The sequence below is a fragment of the Neoarius graeffei genome, chromosome 26 (genome assembly GCF_027579695.1).
Source record: "Neoarius graeffei isolate fNeoGra1 chromosome 26, fNeoGra1.pri, whole genome shotgun sequence".
Classification (NCBI taxonomy): domain Eukaryota; kingdom Metazoa; phylum Chordata; class Actinopteri; order Siluriformes; family Ariidae; genus Neoarius; species Neoarius graeffei.
Window position 1 is genome coordinate 50310331 of NC_083594.1, and position 22097 is coordinate 50332427.

Genomic DNA, 22097 nt, shown 5'->3' on the forward strand with positions numbered 1-22097 from the left:
AGCACAGATGTTTAAAATGTGTAAAAAAAGATGTTTTAAAAAGCACAGATGTTTAAAATGTGTAAAAAAAGATGTTTTAAAAAAGCACAGATGTTTAAAATGTGTAAAAAAAGATGTTTTAAAAAAGCACAGATGTTTAAAATGTGTAAAAAACAGGTTTTAAGAAAGCACAGATGTTTAAAATGTGTAAAAAACAGGTTTTAAGAAAGCACAGATGTTTAAAATGTGTAAAAAAAGATGTTTTAAAAAGCACAGATGTTTAAAATGTGTAAAAAAAGATGTTTTAAAAAGCACAGATGTTTAAAATGTGTAAAAAACGATGTTTTAAAAAGCACAGATGTTTTAAATGTGTAAAAAAAAAGATGTTTTCAAAAAGCACAGATGTTTAAAATGTGTAAAAGAAAAAAAAAAATGTGTACAACAACCATTTTTTTTTAAATACGAATGGAACATTAAGTATAGCAACAACAAAAATTGTAAGGGGGGGGGCGCTGTTGTTTATTTGCTCTCTGAGGGGGGGCTGACTCTCCCACATTTTGAAAATCCCTGACCTAGGCCATACTTCTTTCTATAAGACTAACAGGGACCTCACGGAGGCCACGCCTCTTTTGCTGTATAAATGACCTCGGCCATGCTCCTTTCCATAAGACTCACGGGGCAGAGACCACACTTTCTCCTCGGAGACTGACTGGTCTCACAGAGGCCATATCTCTACCAATAGACCCCTTGCGCATGACGTCACACATCACGTGATAATTACACCTGGGAGTCAAACAAACACCCTCTCATGTCAGCAAGGCTTAATCCGTCTTCAATATGCTTCATTTTAGCGCCATTTTTGGTCGTTCAAATCGAGAAACAGATAAAAGGTATAACAGTCTCTCCACTCTCAAGAAAAACATTAACAAAGAGAAGCAAATGTTTCAAGAGCAACGAAGAAAGGAGTGGTTTAGGAGAGCGTGATGAGACGAGCCAAGCCTGAAAACTCCAGACAAATTCGCGATTGTCTTAAAAAACATAAAAATAAAAAATAGAGTCTTGGAAGTGACTGTGGAAGAGTTTGCTTAAGAATCTCGTTTTATTTTTTCTGCTCGCGTTCGAGTTAGCGTCGTCATGAAAGTGTTTGATTTTCTTACAGGTGAAGCAGCTTCTTTATTCGACACGGGAAAACCCAGATTGGTTTCAAACAACTCGGACATAACTCGGTTCAAAAAAAAAATCCAACAAGGAGCGACATATCCTGAAAGAACAGAGAGCACTGAAGCTTTGTTGCTGTTATCAGAGGAACCCAGTCCTGTGCAAAATGTCACCATGGAGTCATTGTAGTAATGAACCCCCAGTTCGAGAGACTTCTACACAAACAGACTGAACTTTACAACAGCTGCATGCACGTGAAACAGGAATAAATCGACTAAGGCAGGAAAACCAGTTACCGTCTGTTACACGCTGATCAACCTGTGTGACTCAGTTGTGCCTTTTGAATCGAGAATAAATGAACAGGGACCTGAACATTAACCATTCATTGAAATTATTACAAGGGTGATCCAAGTTACTATATGACTATAGCGACAACTGGAATGTGCTGATTCTGTTAGCGTTTGTAATTATTGTACCATCCGCTATTGGATAAAATTAAAATAAAATCTTACAACGTTGTTTGAAAGTCTCAAGCAATATATTGTTTTAACAATAATAATCATCACTATATAAATGATAGAGTGTAAATAGCTCTGTAACTAGATGTCCTTGGGGTTGTTGAGACGCGGAGGGACGGGAATACCATCTCGCCCACAGTTCAGGTCAGAGTCCTTTGAGAGTAAAAGGCTTTCGCAGCACTCTGTTCCCAAAAGCTGATGTCAGAAAAAGTCTTGACACAAAGAAGGCTTTCTAGCTTTTGTAGTTTTTTAAAAACCGTCTTTCCATGTCGGGACTCTTCGGGGGGGGGATAGAAGGTATATTCCAACATGTAGCTAATGCTAACGCTAGGCCACAAATCTACACCATTACTCCAGTTGTTGCGAGGAATTTTGTACGGATCATAACCGCTAATAAACTCAAATTTCCATTTCTATCCATCCTTCGCTTCTTTCTGACTAAGATTATCCAAGTAACCCGGTAGTAGAGCTTTTTTAGCTGTCGATTTTTTCCAGACAACAGCAACAGATGCCGAACATCTTCGCTTGGCTTCAGTATGTAAACAAAGTTTGCTTGTCCCCCAGGTATAGAGTAGCGACGGTTGCTAACGTAAATGTGACATGAGTGCAAGGGGTCTAAAAAAGATTGACAGGGGTCGAACAGAAACCACACCTCCTTCACTGCCCGCTTACAAATACTGACAGACATTCACTTTCAAAGGCCACGCCTCCGTCACTGAAGCTGAGTTGGACACTGTTAATGTTCTAATATTCTGTGCATCTCACCGTCTCCTGGAATGATGTGCAGCGTGACCGTGTTTCCCGCCTCTTTGATCAGGTTGACGATGTCCGAGTGGGATTTGTTGGTGATGGAGCAGCCGTTGACGGCGAGGATACGATCTCCCACCTTCAGCTTCCCGCAGCGGTCCGCCGGACTGCCCTCGATGATCCTCCCTATTTTATGAGGCATGGCCACACATGTGTTTCCAGCTTTTTGGCATTTGTAAAATGGTGTTTTCATTAAAAAAAAAAAAAAAAGGAGCAGCCCACAGAGGAGGAGAAGAAAGAGAGAGAAGGGAAAAGGAGACACAGAGAAGGCAGAGAGGTTAATACACCAAGCCACCCAAGATAAAGAGTGGAAAAATTTCAGTCTTGTTTTATAACAATGTAGAATGAACACATGTCGAGCTCCGTTCCAGCCCAACTCCCAAAGAGAAAGGTGCAAGTATCGTGTGAGGCAGTGAGAATGGCAGAACAAAGTCAGGAAAGAAAAAAGATGACCATTTTTTGTCATTATTACGAGGTGGAAAGCATCAACTCTGCTCTGAATCATGAAAGCAGGAAGTCGGGTTTCACCATTTAAATAGCTTTCATAATCTCCTTCTCCGTCTGTAAATTACGCGATATGTCTTTTCAAATTCAAAAATCTATCCTTCAAACTCACGTTTATCCCTGCAGAGCTGTACAGCGTGCCCTTCGTGCTCACGTAATGAATTATGGAGAATGCAGAATTAAATTATTAAGATGCTTTCGTTAAAAAAAAAAAAAAAAAAGCACACTGGACAGGGCTCATGCACGAGGCTTGCTTGTCTGAAGAAGGCAGTTACACTGCGAGAAAAAAAAAAAAAGTCACTCAATCCTCCACAAACACACAATTAGCTAAAAGGAATGAATAAAGAATAAATTATATGGAATATTCACTCAGGATCTTATTTTTTGTCAGACAGATGAAGTAAAATACCTGCTTTCAAGCATACAGCAGATTAACCTTGGAATTCAGATAAAACATGCTATAACTACGAGAATCCTTGGCACCGGTCAGTCGAAAAACTCAGAAATGCTCTTACTCGATTAAATGAGATGCACAGTACTATGTGCCGAATGTAATTTTTGTGAAATATGGCCTTGTGCGCTGCATAAAGAACGGAGTGCCTAAGACTCTCAGCATCTCTGGCTTTGCCCTGAGGGTTTCTTTCCACCCACACGCTTTACTGCCTTGCGCCTCGATTCTTCATTACCGAGAACGAATGAACGCTGCTTCCCTCACTCTTCATTCCTCTCCAAGATGGGAACCCTTCACCGCTCGCTGTGTGTTATTTCAGAGGTGAGGATCGCCGGTTGCCGACTTGCCAAGGACATCCACTCATAAACTGAGCAAACAGACTCGGTCAACAGAGGTGATCAAAAATCCTCCGTTCTCACCTTTTCTTCCGATGAACTCTGTCTTCTGTCATTATGAACACCAAGTGGCTTTCATTCCTGCATTTTACACTTCCCTTGATCTTTTTTTTTATTTTATTTTGGGAGTACTATCACTTTGCTGCATGTTTGGCGCTTCGTGTGGAAATAAAAGACACCCAAAGCCAGATGATGCTTCAACGGTCTCATCCAGAGAAAACTTCCTGATCCCCTGAACGCTCCTTTCTCCTCCATAAAGCGGATTTCATTAATCATCATCAGAAACACGTAGAAAAATAATCAAGATCGGGGCGTGTGATGCTGCCAGATACGCAGCGGAGTTACTGGCACCATCCCAATGTTCATTATTTTCCGCACACCAACACCACAATCTTTGACTCATCGTAAACCAAAGCGATTTGTGAACATCATCCACGACAAGCTCGTTCCTTTTTGCAGCTATAAAGCATCAAGAAATGATAAAAACTAAAATCGTCCTTCTGGAAGACTTTCCAGTGGTGGAAAATTTAAAGCGTTACGACCTGGAGACTCCTAACAAAACCTTCGACAGAAACCGTAACCATGTCAATACTAATGTTTATTATTAGTCTTAGATTACGTGGAGCTTCAGCCATGCCAATCCCTTGTTACAAAAACGATAAATGAAAACAAGACAGACACTGTGACTAATAAGGTGGTGTTTACATTAGACCGTATCCGTCTCGTTTTCGTCGCGGATGCACTGTCCGTGCACATTAAAACGCCGGGAAACGACTCTACAAGTGGAACAACTTGAATCCGCCAGAGCCCACGTATTCAACCCAGTTCGTATCTGATCCGGTGCTGTGTAAACATTGAGGAACAAGGAAACGCAGTGCTGAGCTCTAGCTGACGTCGTCATTGGACAACGTCACTGTGACATCCACCTTCCTGATTCGCTGGCGCTGGTATCACACACACAGCGGCTCAGTCCCGAATCACTGCTCGTGTGCTTCACTCGCGCGCTCTGTGAGCTGCGCAGGGCCGGAGTGCGCACCCTCCAGAGGGCACTCGCTGTTCAGGGCGGAGTGATTTGGAGCGCAGGAGGAAGCGCTGAGCCGCACTGAGGTTTATTTACACATTTCGACTTATTTACCTCCTTCAGGCGCTTAAACTCAGTGAGAACATGAACATCACAGCCAGGTGTGTTTATCTGCTGGAGAAGGTGTTCGCTTGCCATCCTTCCACTTGCAAGTGGTGAGTGACTTGCGCATGCCCGATATGCACTGGGATCATGTGACGTGCCGTCTAATTAGTCATGTGATTAGCGTATCCGTGTATTGGCGTTGCTGTGTGCACGCGAATCGTTTTAAAAACGTTAATCTGATGATCCGCTGATACGGTCTAATGTAAACACCACCTAAAAAGTCACAGTAATTTGCACTAGGTGTTACAAACCGGGACATTTGGTCACCGTACCCTATAGATCCAGAACAGTAAGAGATAGAGAATGACGTTTAGTGAAGAAAAGTTGCACCCTGCCACCCTGGACCAAAAAAAAAAAAAAAAAACTGATTGGGGAAAAAAAAAATAAATAATAAAATCCCGTTTTCCATGGATCATTCCAGTTCAGTGATCCGGATCAGCACCAAAAGTCATAGCAACATAATTCAGTCCCAGAGGTATTCTTCATGTGAAATTTGGTGATTGGTTGAAAAATCATTGCTAAAAACATAATAATAATAATAATAATAATAAAAAGTAGAAAGATCCTGAGTGAGAGTTAGTGCAAATTAATGATTGCGTTATACGCTGTGCAGCTGCGCTCCTGTCAGAGCCGCCGTTATAGAAAATAGATCAATTTCTGGCTAATCAGAATCGAGGTTTCACAATGCTGTGGTTTAAAGATTGGAGGAAAAAAATTTTTTTTAAATCCTCCTGCTCCCCAGTTCTAGTGAAGTACATCTGCAGCAAAATATATCCATCAGCATTTATCTTACCGAAAGTCGTCCCTGCGTCGGGTCTGGACACGGACGAGACGATGACAAAACCGAAGCCCTCGTTCTCTCCGCGCCGGATCTCGACGTCGTACGGCTGGATTGCACTGGGCACCACGCTGCTGTTGCCTCCTCCTCCTCCACCACCTCCACTGCCGATGCCACTGGTGGACCCCGAGCCCGAGCTGACCGTGTTCAAAGAGTTCTGGCTGCCCTGAGGCGTGCGCTTGTCCTCGGTCAGAGACGCAGCCTGGGTACTGCTGTGATGGGACGAGGCCGGAGACGGAGGAACCTCACCGTCCACCTTCGCCACTGAAGAGCAGGAGCGAGAGGCATTCATTTTACAAAACAACTGCCTTTAATGGATCCTCCAGCGGATTTATTCTCAAACTTATTTTAAGTACTCGCAGATTTCAAAAGTCAAAACCTTCAGAGACCAAATAGTGTTCGAGAAAAATGAGTTTTCTTTAAAATGCCAGATGATTTTCCTGTAATGGTGACGTCAAGTAGCAGTCGCTTGGAGCAACTCAGCTGTTTATATTCTCGGTTTACATTGTAGTTTTGCAAGTATTTTACAGAATTTAAATACGCACGCCTCATTGTGTAGCATATAAATGGCACAATGATGCAAAAAACAAAGCACAAGCTGGAACTAGACTGCATTTCCACAGAGAAAATGCAAAGTGTGCTTGATCAGCTGGAACAGAGGGTCACCGACAGAAACTGGATCAGACATGAGACCTGACCCTGCAAAAAAAAAAAAAAATTTTTTTTAAATTCATGATCTCCACAAAGTGTGTGTGGGGCATCTGGCATTTTAAAGAAAATTCATTTCTCTCAAACACTATTTGGTCTCCCAAAATACAAATTGGATTTTTGAAATCTGCGACTACTCTGACTTAAAATAAGTTTGAGAATAAATCCACCGGAGGATCCCTTTAGGTGTACTTTTTCATTCATTCATTATTCTATTTTGGAATGAAAGATGAAATTTAATAAAGGGTGCAGCTTGGTGTTTTATTTAAAACAATACAAGCAGAAACAGCCCTATTTTGTTTTCGAAATGTATTGCCATCATCAAATAGTAGTATTAGAAAAGTGGACAACATTTCTGATCGTTTTCTTATTTTGTAATATTCATTTATTCTTTTATTGAGTTTCATTTGACTGATCCTATATTTCACCCGGAAGTAAATTACACCGCCTGGCTCGCGCTCACTCATGTCTCACTTACAAAAACCTTCGTACACTCATAACAGAACAGCCATGTCCTGCGCCAATGTCTTTGAGGTGCTGTGAAATATCTGCATGCGTAGCATGCCTTCGCAACATTTCGCAAATTAAGTCGGAATATGCCTCCAAAGATGCCATGTCATGCGGATGAGAATAAACAAACCATAACGCTCCCAACCCACCCACAAGCTTAGGCTTCCAGGTCACCCAAAACCTAAGTTCTAAATAAACTAAAACGCAATTCAGAACGGCATTTTTCAAAATTGCTTTTTCCCTTTTTCTGCTGTTCAATGACTCATTTTCAATAACTAAAAATTAGTGCTGTCAAAAATGTCGCGTTATTAACGCGTTAACTTGACTCAATTTTAACGGCGATAATTTTTTTATCGCGAGATTAACGCTCTGTGACATGATGCCACGCCCCGCACAGCCAGAGTCCTCTGCCCTCCCCCGAAGAGCCACGGTGCTCGGCTTAGGTTTCGTTTTCCCATCGGCGGCTCCAGCCCCACTTTGCAGTGGCTGTGACAAGACGTATTATGCTCTGCAATTAAAAAAAAAAAACACATTGGTACAACCAGTGTTCGAACTATGCCGATATTTTCGGGGGGGTCCCTTTTTTTTCCCTTGGGGGGGGGGGGGGGGGGGGTGCGCTTGCGCTTGTCTCAGAGCGCGGATCTCCATCGCGCGCTCACTTCGGATATGCAAATGCTTCCCGTTACACACGATTGCTGTCAATAAACATCATTTTGCCAATATTTTAGAGACTCCCCAACATTTCCCAAATCATGTTTTCAAGGGATCTCATGTCTGTTTCAGGGGATCTCGGATCCCCCGAGTACCCCCGTAGTTCGAACGGTGAACAAGCCCATTCACTTTTTTATGCTGATAAGAGAATTTACAATGTTTTTTCATGTGACAAAAATGTGCGATTAAATTGCGATCAATCGCGAGTTAACTATGACAGTCGCGACATTAATCGCGATTAAATATTTTAATCGCTTGACAGCACTACTAAAAATACATCAAAACATGGCTCTGGATTCCATTTCACAAGTCATACACAAGTGTAAAAATTCATAAACGAGTCCTTTTTCATTTCTCATGTGACTTCCAAAATAGAATAATGAATGAACGAAAAAGTACACGGAATTTGACAGTAATATACAGAATTTAAAAAAAAAAAAATACTTTCTTGTGGGACAGTCTAATCTGAATATTTCACCTTTTCTGATATTTATACCCCAATATTTATCTCTGCTCTAGAAACAATCAATCACCATTTGGTGCTCTACAGTGATGGACAGAAAACAGTTCAAGATCACATCCTGAAGTGTAAACAGTGTGTGTTGACACAAATAATAAAATAACATTTTAATTTTTCGATCTGCAAAAATGCCCACTTATGAAAACAGATTCTTATGAATTATCTCACATGATGAGATTATTCTATTCTCGTTTCTCACTCAGATGATTTTTCTCTTGCTGTATTTTTGACACTTCCTGGCTTTGCTCAACAGCGTGAACATAACTCGCAGTGAAAAATGGATTTTTAAAAAAATGCTCGCCTTAATAAACGGAGACAATAAATTGTGTTTTGACAAAGCCAATAAAACGGACTGCTGATGTACTTCCCCCTAAACTGCTGATACCATTAAAACTGGCAGAAAACCTACCACATTGGCGCTTTCCTGACACACAAGTCCGCGCCGCCTTCTTTTGGAGAGCCTTCGAGCATTGAACATTGCCTGCTACTGAGATCAACTTCCCAGTCGTGCCTTAAATGATGAGAGCTCGCGAACAGAGCAATGAAGCAACATGCCAGGAAGATGTGCTGTCCTGCTGCTTGTTGATGTATCGAGTGTAGTCACGATACGATTATATAGGATTAAGTTTGAAATCATTATTGTAGCAGGATCCATTAGGAAAAATCAAATCAATAAGGCGTCAGTACTTTTAAACGTCTTCGTTTCTATCCCTAACGCAAACTGACAGATCTTTGGGAAACCATCAAATTCGTTCCAGAAAACCCATCCCAGATAAACAAAACAGTTGACTCCATTTTGCAGCGGTCCAATAATAACTCGAGAGGTCTCTGAGGAACGAGCCGACCCATTTTCGGTTGCCGAGAGTCCGCTGGCTCTGCCGTCACAGAGAAGGCGCAGAGCACGAGCTGGTGTTTTGGGCACCATGGAAGGAGATTCATGAGCTGAAAGCCATTTCGCGGCGCACCATCCTGTCATCTTTTCTGAAGTCTGGACCTTCTTATCAGCAGGTTGGATGGGGGACGAGAGTGAAGCACGTTCGATCATGTTTACGATCGCTGCTCACTTCCCGTCAAGGCCACAGACGTTTCACGCCCGCAACAAATGCTCCAAACGCTATTCTCAACCGATTAAATGAGGTGTGAATGATGCCAGACATTGAAGGTGCATCTCAGATGATACCAGATGGTTGTTTTTTTTTTTTTTTTGTGGGAACACATTACGGTTTCACGCTTGCTTGAATCTAGCACATGAGACGGCTAAAGTGCTTGGTCATTCACCCAGGTAGGTGAGTCGGGGACACGTTTTAGATCAGGAATACCGTGAACCTGAGCAGGACAGCAGTTCCGCAGTGTCGGGTCTGAAAACCCATAGGTTAACCCACAGGCTTTGTTCAAGAGACCGGATCTGAAGCAACGATGGCTACTTCATTACCATGTAGTGTGAACTCTCATTTAAATAAAATCCTGTACAGATGAATAATTAGAGCATATTTTGAATTATTCATAATTCCATTAAAAGGGTGCAGTCACAGGGTATTACATTAGGAAGATAGTTCAGAGTTGTAATATCAGTGTACAGAGACTTAGATATACATCCGATATAACGTTAAAAAACAAAGATCTCCTGGATTTGCTACACAAAAGCCTATAAGATGGCTATTCCTTCATATCGGTGCCATCATGAACCGCTTTCTTTTAAATTGCTGCGTTCACTCAGTGAAGGGTGACTGTTCATTTCTGACACAAAGCCGTAAACGTGGTCAAAGCGACATCTGAATTCGTTTGAATTCCTGATCGGTCAGGTTTACTCAAATTAGTCACGGTGCTGTAGAGTGGCAAGTCCAAATGACTGACTTCAATAAATTACTACACGCTCAGAAAGGAAAGTTTCTCAGTGGTTCTTCACAGAGTTCTAAGCAAGTGGTTCTAATTTTGTAAAGTGACATACCTCAACGATTGGCTGAGAAAGAAGTCTTCCTGAACGGTTTTTGAGTTAACTGATAGTTCTTCGCTTTCTAAAGAAGAACTTTTCAGTTCAACAAACCCAAAGGTTTGGTCTGGGCAACTTACTGTAGCCTGATTTGACCAATCCAAATGATCAGCTCCAGTAAGTTCAAAGGAAGCTTGAGGGTTCGAGCTTGGCGGTTGGACGATTTTTCAGAAATATGACTGAAACGCACACATTTTAACCAAAAGAATTTGGGGCAAAGCATCATGGAATGCTCAGGAAAAGAAACCCTTTCCTCATGGACAACAGTGAAACGTGGTGCACGGGAGTGGCTGAGTGTAGCCGGAACATGATGGATCTGGGTCAGTTCTCACCTCCATATCCTGTCTTGCGTCTGACAGTGAGGTTGACGTGGCCCTGCTTGGCTGCCTGCTGCATGAGCTGTACCACAAGCTGATGGGATTTGCCCACCACGGCCGTCCCGTCCACGCAGATCAACTCGTCCCCGGAGCGCAGGCGTCCGTCTTCATCCGCAGCGCCGTACTTCACAATGTGGCCAATGTAAATCTGGAAAGAAGGAAGAGGCGTTCTAGAGACCACGTTTCAGACCCTCTTTTGTTGGTTCTAGAAAGGTTTTTACCCCTACCTGAAACTCGGAGAAACTCCGAACACTGGCTGATCAGAGCCATCCATTGTACATTTCTAATGGCCCTTTTCCACTACCCTTTTTCAGCTCACTTCAGCCCGACACGGCTTGCGTTTCGACTACCTCAGAACAGCACGACTCAGCTCGCTTCAGCCCTGCTCAGCACCCAAAACTCTCACGGTTTTGGAGTGGGGCTGAAGCGAGCCAAACCGAGCCGAGTGGGGCTGGGGGCGTGAGGAGACACTCCCCTGTGCACTGATTGGTGAGGAGGAGTGTCCTCACATGCCCACACACGCCCCGCGAGCATGCTGGGATCTGTAAACACCGTAAACCCGGAAGAAGAAGAATTACGAATTACGAGAATTTCTGAAGCCTTATGCGCCTCGCCTCATCTATCCGCTCTTGCCAGTATCTGTTGGCGTTGTCGGTGACAACAAGCCACAGCACCAAGACCAGCAACACTAACGACTCCATGTCCTCCATGTTTATTGTTTACTATCCGGGTCGTGAGACTACCGCTTAAAAGATCACTGATGTCACCGTTTGCGCCGCCTAACGACATCATGTGACGTCCACCCACTTTCGCTAACTCCACCCAATGTGTCCACCCACTTCCAGCCAGCACGGTTCAGCGCGGTTGTAGTCGAAATGCAACTCCAACAGCCCCGCTCAGCTCGACTCAGCCCAACTCAGCACGGCACGGCTCAGCCGCGTTGGTAGTGGAAAAGCGGCACAAGTGTGACTTAGACAAAAGGACACTGTTACAGGTCTACAGGGGTGCCGCTAGGGGGGGAAGTTAAGACGATTCTAAGGGCCTGGCACTGACAGGGGGGCCTGTGAGGGATATTAATATTATTTTAATAGCATTGCCTTGTGTAAGTTTTTGAAATAAAATATTTAATTTCATCTGTTAAAATACGCAAATTATACATGGTTATGATTTGCTATCACATTTTCCTTGAATTATTTATGATATTGTCATTTCACCCCTCCTCCCTTTTTAGTAATGGTACAGTCTGATTGTGGGCGGAGACAGTGAACTGTGTAGCTCCGTGTGTGCACAGCGCCGCTGTTAGCGCAGCCCACAGCAGCTGGCAGTTTCTCTCCGTGCGCAACAGAGGTGAACATTCTAGAAGTTGCTAAGCAGGAGCAGGTGTGATGGTGGTGAGATAAATTATGAAGTCCGGATATCAAAAATGGAAGGAGAAGCAGCAGAAAGCTGAAAGGGAGAAAAAGGGTCAACAATTGGGGACTCAGGGCCTCTGCATGCTCTTGCGACAAGGCTTTCGCAGATAGCTTTTCGCAGACAGTTGTAATTTATCGTTGAGCGGGGAGTAATAGGCGTGCGCGATGTTATTCACCGCCACAACGCAAGGGGGCGCGAAGTCGCTAGGAGTAGTTGGTGGGTGTGGTTAGTGGAGTGTTTATCCTCCGGTTACTTATAATCATAGATTTATGCTTATAATGACTAGAACTGGAGTCGTATAGATGTACGTACTTCCTCACTTCCTCGATCAACCGCTCTTCGTGCTGCTCCATCTTCGCTCGTGTTTTTAAAAATGGTGGTCGTGAAAACAAACCAAACTGGGAAAGCAGGGGAGCGGAAGTGCGTGTACAGCGGATGTAGAGTGGACCAATCAGAGCCCTCTTGTCTGCGACGCTGTCTGCGAGGCTTCTGCGGTGGTCACAATTTTTGGGAGGTGCACGCAGACGCCATCTGCGAAGGGGGGGGCTACGCAGACGCCATCTGCGAGGACTGCGTTGTCAGCATAAATTGGCCTTCAGTTTTTCCCAGAGAAAGCTAGCCTATTATTCATTGACACTCGATGCCATTACAGCATGCTAGCTAATGATAGACTAGCAGATTTCATTTTAACCGAGTTGGAATATCAAAACAACACTTTTCAATCAGCAGTGCAGTGTCATTTCATCTAAATACTTCACGTTTATTGCCATGGAAGATCAGATGAATGTAATGTAGAAGTTCTGCACAGAACTAGCTAAACTTGTGCAGTAAACTAGCCTACTGGGCTAATACGTGAGGTAAAATATTAGGCTAGCCTACATGATACTGGTGCTAATAACTGGTTTCAAAACTAATGAGGTGCCCTCAACATCCACAGATTCAGCCTCAGGAATAGGACCTCAACCCAAATCCTACGAGAAGGAGGTGAGCAATACAATCCATGAATAAAGGATTTAGGGTTAAAAACTATTTTAATTGCTCGGCTACAGTAAGCAGCATTAGACTATTAAGACTTGCATTAAAATGAAAAGACATTTCTTTTTTTTATGAGCAACTATTCTTTGGTAACTTAGTATGGAGTTCATTCAATCAAAATGTTCATGTGTTAAATCTCGCTGGGGTACACGCTGCAGGATCAAGTGAGGAAGGGTCTGCTTTTTTTTTTGGCTTCATCAATTGTCTTTACAAATTTGTAAGTGCCAGTCCAGAACGATGGGCCATATACAAAGAAACTACCGGCTGCTCTCTCCACAGCTTGTCTGACGCTCGCTAGAGTGCAAAAATTGATGCTGTTAAACCGGCAACAGTCTATTCAGTCTAATTCTGACACTTCTGCATTTAAAATGTTCATATACCAAATAATTGTATCACCTAAACTTGCTCGGCAGCTGATCACATGGATAGTGAAGTAGAAGTGCCAGCCAAAAACAGACTTCAAATTCAGTTGCTTGCGCTTGAAAATTTTAGGGGGGGGGGGGGGGGGGGGGGGGGGGGGGGCCCTAAATTGTAATCTTCCATAGGGCCCAAGATTTCTCGCGGCGCCCCTGCAGGTCTATTTTTTCTGGACCCTCATCCACCTTGATTTGGCCTCCAAATAAACTTTTTCCCCCCCAATATTCAAGTTTAAAGAACTCAACTAAATAATTTCTGTGGATTTCTTTCGAGCTGGCTGCATTTCTGTCTGCGAATTTTGGTTTGCTGTGATTAAATTGATGATTGGCGCTCACCACACCAATACGTCCCTCATGGACCAAATCCCTGTGGAAAAACTCGGGCTGAGAAACCAGCATGCCCGTTTGAATGAGATTCAAACTAATTTGGCATCCTGAATGGAGAACATGGGTGGCCTGGGAGATATTTTTTAAGACAATGAAGCCAAGATGAAAGCAGGCGCTGTTTTTCTCGGATGATTCTCTCTCACACACACACACACACACACACACACACACACACACAGATTGTAGATCGGGGCTTTTGTAACGTGGCACGCTGCACACTGTCCATGGAAATGGTTGTCATGAGCAAACTGCAAAGGCTGACCGTAGGACTTGCCAAGTTACATTTGGACCAACTTCAGAAGGCTCTGGATTAATCTTTGTAACTGTCGTGAGGGGAAAAAAGGCACAGGCTTCAAAAGACTGAAGAGCCTCTGACTCCTCTAATTATAATATTTAATGGACAGCACAATGGATGGACACAGTGGCTCTTATTCATCAAACCTGTGTAGAAAACGACACTGATTTGAGCGCACGGAATGACGCCCGAACAACCTGCGTCTGATTCAGGAAACGATCGCAATGATGAAGATGATTTGAGCGCAAATGATGAATCGGCTTCAGCTGCGTGGAATCGAGCTCCCTCCCACCCACTTATTGACTCCTTTCCAATTTGCCTTCATATACATAGAGCTTACACACAAACGCCCCAATTTATGCAGGTGTAACAGGAGGGCTACTCAAAGGAAATCGTTCCGAGGAAATGGAAAAGAAGAAGCTCCATTTCGTCGAAGCGGAGTTCGAAATGCTTTTGTCTGATGTTGCAGCAAATAAATAAAATCAATCACCCTTGAGAACGGTGTACATCACCTGTAGTTATATAAACTCTCTTCATAGCTCGGCTTGTGTTCCTTTCATTCCTCAAATAGCTCGGAACTGATTGAAGTCCTTAGAAATCCCTATTTCATGTGAAGGAAGTACTGAAAGAACCCAACACTGAAAAACAGACCACATGGCACCTCTTGCGCACAAATGCTCCTATTACTCAATTAAAGAACTAATAACCTGATGAAGATACAGAGCTTCACAAATTAGAAACTGACTCAACCTACCAGTTAACGTTACCTACGTTTTCGTACAAGTGTGCAAAAGTCTGATTATCAAGATGCGAGTTCACTCACTCAGAGACACCAGACATCTCTCATCTCATCTCATTATCTCTAGCCGCTTTATCCTTCTACAGGGTCGCAGGCAAGCTGGAGCCTATCCCAGCTGACTACGGGCGAAAGGCGGGGTACACCCTGGACAAGTCGCCAGGTCATCACAGGGCTGACACATAGACACAGACAACCATTCACACTCACATTCACACCTACGGTCAATTTAGAGTCACCAGTTAACCTAACCTGCATGTCTTTGGACTGTGGGGGAAACCGGAGCACCCGGAGGAAACCCACGCGGACACGGGGAGAACATGCAAACTCCGCACAGAAAGGCCCTCGCCGGCCACGGGGCTCGAACCCGGACCTTCTTGCTGTGAGGCGACAGCGATAACCACTACACCGCCGTGCCGCCCAGACACCAGACATAAATTTGATAAAGAAAGGATTTTGTGCAGGTTGCCTTTTATTATCAGATTGCACCATATACAACTTGAACGAATGAGGACGAGTGTATGGCGCATTCAGACTTGTACACAGTCTGGGTTTGATCATATTTAAAGACAGAAGGATTTTTTTTCTCCCCAGAATGTGCCTGGCATATCCTTGACAACCAAATCTGTCGCAGCACACGGATCAAATGCGAAGATGAAGGTTCAAATTTCAGTTGTGCTGTGAATAGTCAGGGCCTTCAAGAAGGACATTACTCATGTTTTCATCACAAAGCATCGCAGCCGCTAATTTGTATAACTGACTGCAGTTGTGATGAAGTACTTCATAATGATGCACGGCTTGAAGGCTGAAAGACTGCGTGGCGCACTTGATATTTATTGTCGCGCATAAAATGAAGTGGTTGATAGTCTGTGATTGGCGTAAGTGGTGGTGGGGGGATACAGGATTTAAACAAGCATGCTCAAGTCTTTAGTCTTCCAACTTTGATTATTTGCAGAGTTTTTACCATATTTTTCAAAGACGCAGTCCTGAAAGTCCAAAAGAATTCAGCAGATCTGAGTAAAAACAAGAAGAAACTGCAGTAATTTCTGCTGGAAATCTTTGTTACTCTCACTCAGGATCTTTCTAATTATTATTATTATTATCCTCCTTGGGGAAGCCAGAGCCAAATGGTTAGAGAAACAGCTTTAGGGCCAAAAGGTCGCTGGTTCGATTCCCTGGACCAGCAGAACTGGCTCCTTGAGCAAGGCGCCTAACCCCCAACTGCTCCGGCAAGAGTGGTGGCATACCTTGTGCCTGGTTAGCCAGAGAAAAACCGATGATGTGATTATCAGTTCAGGCAAGAACCCGGCCATAACTTAAAAAAAAAAAATTTAAATATTCTCCTAACGTTTTTTTTCCCCTTTGGATGCCATTTCTTCCTCAGTTTTCAACCAATCATCCCCAAATTTCAGATAAAGAATACCTCTGGGCTGAATTGCTATGACTTTTGACACATTGCTATGACTTATGACACATTGCTATGACTTTTGGTGCTGATCTGGATCACCAAACTGGAATGATCCATGGAAAACGGGATTTTTTTTTCTAATCACTTACAATCCCGATTCCAAAAAAGTTGGGACAAAGTACAAACTGTAAATAAAAACGGAATGCAATAATTTACAAATCTCAAAAACTGATATTGTATTCACAATAGAACATAGACAGCGTATCAAATGTCAAAAGTGAGACATTTTGAAATTTCATGCCAAATATTGGCTCATTTGAAATTTCATGACAATAACACATCTCAAAAAAGTTGGTACAGGGGCAATAAGAGGCTGGAAAAGTTAAAGGTACAAAAAAGGAACAGCTGGAGGACCAAATTGCAACTCATTAGGTCAATTAGCAATAGGTCATTAACATGACTGGGTATAAAAAGAGCATCTTGGAGTGGCAGCGGCTCTCAGAAGTAAAGATGGGAAGAGGATCACCAATCCCCCTAATTCTGCGCCGACAAATAGTGGAGCAATATCAGAAAGGAGTTCGACAGTGTAAAATTGCAAAGAGTTTGAACATATCATCATCTACAGTGCATAATATCATCAAAAGATTCAGAGAATCTGGAAGAATCTCTGTGCGTAAGGGTCAAGGCCGGAAAACCATACTGGGTGCCCGTGATCTTCGGGCCCTTAGACGGCACTGCATCACATACAGGCATGCTTCTGTATTGGAAATCACAAAATGGGCTCAGGAATATTTCCAGAGAACATTATCTGTGAACACAATTCACCGTGCCATCCGCCGTTGCCAGCTAAAACTCGATAGTTCAAAGAAGAAGCCGTATCTAAACACGATCCAGAAGCGCAGACGTCTTCTCTGGGCCAAGGCTCATTTAAAATGGACTGTGGCAAAGTGGAAAACTGTTCTGTGGTCAGACGAATCAAAATTTGAAGTTCTTTATGGAAATCAGGGACGCCGTGTCATTCGGACTAAAGAAGAGAAGGACGACCCGAGTTGTTATCGGCGCTCAGTTCAGAAGCCTGCATCTCTGATGGTATGGGGTTGCATTAGTGCGTGTGGCATGGGCAGCTTACACATCTGGAAAGACACCATCAATGCTGAAAGGTATATCCAGGTTCTAGAGCAATATATGCTCCCATCCAGACGACGTCTCTTTCAGGGAAGACCTTGCATTTTCCAACATGACAATGCCAAACCACATACTGCATCAATTACAGCATCATGGCTGCGTAGAAGAAGGGTCCGGGTACTGAACTGGCCAGCCTGCAGTCCAGATCTTTCACCCACAGAAAACATTTGGCGCATCATAAAAGGGAAGATATGACAAAAAAAGACCTAAGACAGTTGAGCAACTAGAATCCTACATTAGACAAGAATAGGTTAACATTCCTATCCCTAAACTTGAGCAACTTGTCTCAGGCCCGCCGACAGGGGGGGACAAACAGGTATGTTGTCCCTGGCCCAGGAATGGGGAGGGCCCAGAACTGGGCTCTCATGAAGTTGCGATTAAATTATTTTATTTCATTTCAAAATGTGTTGATTTGGGGGAGAAATGTGCTATATTTGCATTCAATAAATGATTTCTAGATCTTTTGCCTTTATTGTCTTTGAAAAAGGCATCAAGAACCCCCTACCACCCCAATGCAAAAATGGTTTGGTCTGACTCTTTGATTAAGGGGAAAAAAACGACATCGTTCGATCATAGCGCTTCGACAATCAGCATGCGTGCCATTTGCCAACATGCACAAGTCAGGAGCACAGAAAAGAAAAGAGAAAAAGAGAGGAAGAAACCAAGAGACTCAGGGGCTCACTGCATAAATATTTTAAAAAAGATTCGGATGATGCAGCAGGTACTAGCAAACACAGTGGGGCAGCTGAGCCAGGTAAGTAGGGTGACCATTCGTCCGGATTTCGTCCGGACAGTCCGGTTATAAGCTAGCCGCACACTACGCCGATTTTCAGCGTACCGAGCCAACTGAAGTCGCGAGTCAGGCGTAAAGACTAGTTTTCGATGGTACCGACTCATCTCACAGCCGATTCGAAAAACTAATCGGGAGCCAGACTGATCGGCGAGAGTCGCTAGCAATAGCCAATCATATCTTTCGCATATAACACGTGACATCATTAAACACAATTTCTAGTGCGAGAAATACGTGTTGGTAGCACCTAATGCAGGTATATACTGTAATTCCATAGACTGAAGCTTTATCCATAGACACAGTGGGCTGGAAAGCCACTCTGCTCAAGTTGTGTGGCTGAATTCTAAATCGCTTTAACTCCCCTATATAAGTGCACTATTTAAGGTTGGAAATAAGATAGTGCGCTACATATTCCATGTTGTGTCATTTGTAATTCAGCCTGTAGCATTTTCAAGTGTTGGATTTAACAGTAACTATATCCAATAGCCAATCACAAAGCTATTAAGTTGTCACGTGATATTTAGCGGAATGTTTGTTATGATGCTTAGTTCGCATAATCTCGTTTGGTGTCGCTTCAATCGCGACTGCACTCGTCAACAGTCGTGAGTTAGTCGGGGATATGTGCGTGCCCTGTCGGGAGTCGGCTCTGAAATGGGTCGGCTCGGTACCGCGTGGATCGGCGTAGTGTGCGGCTAGCATTAGAGCCGTCTGTCCGGACATCTGTCACGCGTCCTCACTTTTTACATTTTGTCCTCATTTCGGACCCTCAGCCGCCACCGTTGCATCAATCGTCACAAATCCCCGCCCATTATTTACACTTGCTATTCTGCGATGACATACAGGCAAAGATAGCCTACAGGGATTTCTCGTATACAAACATTCGCGCTGCGTGCGCAGCTGATGGAGCCTCTGCAGCCTCTGATTGGCTGGAAGCTGCTGTCACTCAGAAGCTGCGCTTACGTGATTGACTGATTTTTGCTCCTCCGAGCTGCACGCGCAGTGCGAATGTTTGTACGGAAAAACCTATGAATGTTGGCACGCATGCTGTTGAACAATACTCATGCCGAAACGAAAGACATCCTTTAAAAATGCTTGGTGCTTAGAGCATTGTTTTGTCGGCAAGAGCCAAAAAGGAGAACGCTTCACCTTCTGCAAGCTCTGTCGCACTGACATTGATGTGGGGAGCAGAGGGAAAGGTGCGATAGACAGACACGCGGACACAGACCGCCACAGAGAGAATGCCAAATGTATTGCCAGGGTTATAGGCCAAATGTAAATGACATGGTTGACTGTCATTTTTCATGTTTTTCTTTTTGATATTTTTTTGGATGAGCATAAATGAACACAACAATGTTTTGTTTTTAGTTTAGTTCCTGTGGATAAGCCGAGGCCAGAATAGTAGGCTAAATGACAGTAGGCCTACATGTTTCTTGACTCATTTTTCGATTTTTCATTTTTTTTTCTTTTTGATGGTCATTTTCAAGTGAATAAATATGTTGGCCTATGGCATGGCAAAGACTGTTTTTTCAGTGTCTATAGATGGACACAACTCTTTACAGTGACTTTACAGTGATGTTTTGTTTCTTGTTGACATGGTTTTGACCATCATTTTCCACATTTCTCTTTTTGATAGGTGTTCCAAGTTAGTAAGTATATATTGACTTCATACTTTTTTTTTTTAATGAGTTTTTCTTCCAGGGCGGCACGGTGGTGTAGTGGTTAGCGCTGTCGCCTCACAGCAAGAAGGTCCTGGGTTCGAGCCCCGGGGCCGGCGAGGGCCTTTCTGTGTGGAGTTTGCATGTTCTCCCCGTGTCCGCGTGGGTTTCCTCCGGGTGCTCCGGTTTCCCCCACAGTCCAAAGACATGCAGGTTAGGTTAACTGGTGACTCTAAATTGACCGTAGGTGTGAATGTGAATGGTTGTCTGTGTCTATGTGTCAGCCCTGTGATGACCTGGCGACTTGTCCAGGGTGTACCCCGCCTTTCGCCCGTAGTCAGCTGGGATAGGCTCCAGCTTGCCTGCGACCCTGTAGAAGGATAAAGCGGCTAGAGATAATGAGATGAGATGAGTTTTTCTTCCACCTGTAACGCGACGGTGTCCTAACTTTAGGGCCTTTGTCCTCACTTTTGGACACAAGTGTCCTAACTTACAGACTCATGTCGGTGGTCACCCTACAGGTAAGACACAGCCAACTTTTTCCAGCCCCGTAAAGTAACCCCAACCAAGGCACGCGCGGCACGCAATTCATGTTACAAACGAGGGGAGAGCAAGTCACACTGAACACCATATCAAACGCACAGGGCATTGAATCATTTCATAACCACAACGGCTTAATAACATTGTGTTTCATATATCTGATTGAAGCTAAGAATATTCACATTAGCCTGCAATCATATCCCGCCATTTCTCGAGCGGTGTGTTCTTCTCTGCTTTTCACACTGGACAGTACGCACGCACAGTATACCATGTTCGCCCCCAGCCCTGCCCGAAATCCCCCGTCCATCGCTGCTCCTTCAAGAGCACCCCAATCGCGTGATTATAGTAGACTATCCACGAGTTTTGGAAGGCATTGCGGGGGCTGTCGCATGCAGGCTTGGGGCGTAACGGAATACATTTAATGGGGTTGTTAGGGGGGGCCCATTCAGAGCATTTTGTCCGGGGCCCAGCCAAAGCTGTCAGCGGCCCTGACTTGTCTCCTCAGTCCCCAGACGTTTACAGACTGTTGTAAAGAGAAAAGGGGATGTCTCACAGTGGGAAACATGGCCTTGTCCCAACTTTTTTGAGATGTGTTGTTGTCATGAAATTTAAAATCACCTAATTTTTCTCTTTAAATGATACATTTTCTCAGTTTAAACATTTGATATGTCATCTATGTTCTATTCTGAATAAAATATGGAATTTTGAAACTTCCACATCATTGCATTCCGTTTTTATTTACAATTTGTACTTTGTCCCAACTTTTTTGGAATCGGGGTTGTACAAGTCTGTCAATTTTCATGATTTTTTTTTCCAATCAGTTTTTTTTTTTTTTTTATTTTGTTCAAGACAGCAGGGCACAACTAGGGGTGGGCGATATGGGCAAAAAATAATATCTCGATATTTTTTAGGATTTTAACGATAACGATATTTTGACGATATTTAAAAAAAAACACTTGCTTAAAGATTACAATAATTACAATGACTAAAAGAATCATTGCAGTGACAAGTATTTAAGGAAAAGCCATATTTATTTTCTTAAACAACTTTAAATTAATAAAAATGAATAATTCAATTGACAGTTCGTAATGGCAGCAAACATTCTAATCAACCGTCTCTGACGGCAGTACGGGTCTGCAAATATCCCGCCTGTTCCGCTGCCAACAACCAATCATATGTCGATCTGAACCAACAGCTTTCCAATCATCTTGCAGCTTCGTGCTCCGCTGTCCCTCTCTTGCCGTTATAGAAGTACTGCGCCTGCGCAGTGTCAAAATAATCCACGAGAAAAGTGGATTTTAAAGCTTTTTCTGAGTCATGAGAACCAACCTAACACTCAAGTATAATCAGCTTTTCATGGCGATTTCAATCATATGCTCTTCGCGACCGTTAGTTTTCACAGAGTCCAGTATTGATATCTTCCCATTCATGTTCAGAGGGTCTGGTCTCACTAATCCGAAAAAGATGCCTGAAAGTGGCCGGCGAGTGACCGCACTTGGCCTGATAGGAGCCCGTCACAGCTTCT

General features: G+C 43.5%; 1 protein-coding gene across 1 annotated transcript in view; it reads right to left on the bottom strand.

Moving 5' to 3' along the window:
• magi1b (membrane associated guanylate kinase, WW and PDZ domain containing 1b) overlaps nt 1-22097 on the bottom strand; it is a 296936-nt gene that overhangs the window by 14824 nt on the left and 260015 nt on the right. Inside the window, exons 16-18 of the mRNA XM_060910209.1 lie at nt 10608-10800; nt 5792-6100; nt 2421-2624 (exon numbers count right to left, since the gene is read on the bottom strand). Coding sequence (XP_060766192.1) covers nt 2421-2624; nt 5792-6100; nt 10608-10800 — 706 coding nt within the window. The remainder of the gene's footprint in view (nt 1-2420; nt 2625-5791; nt 6101-10607; nt 10801-22097) is intronic.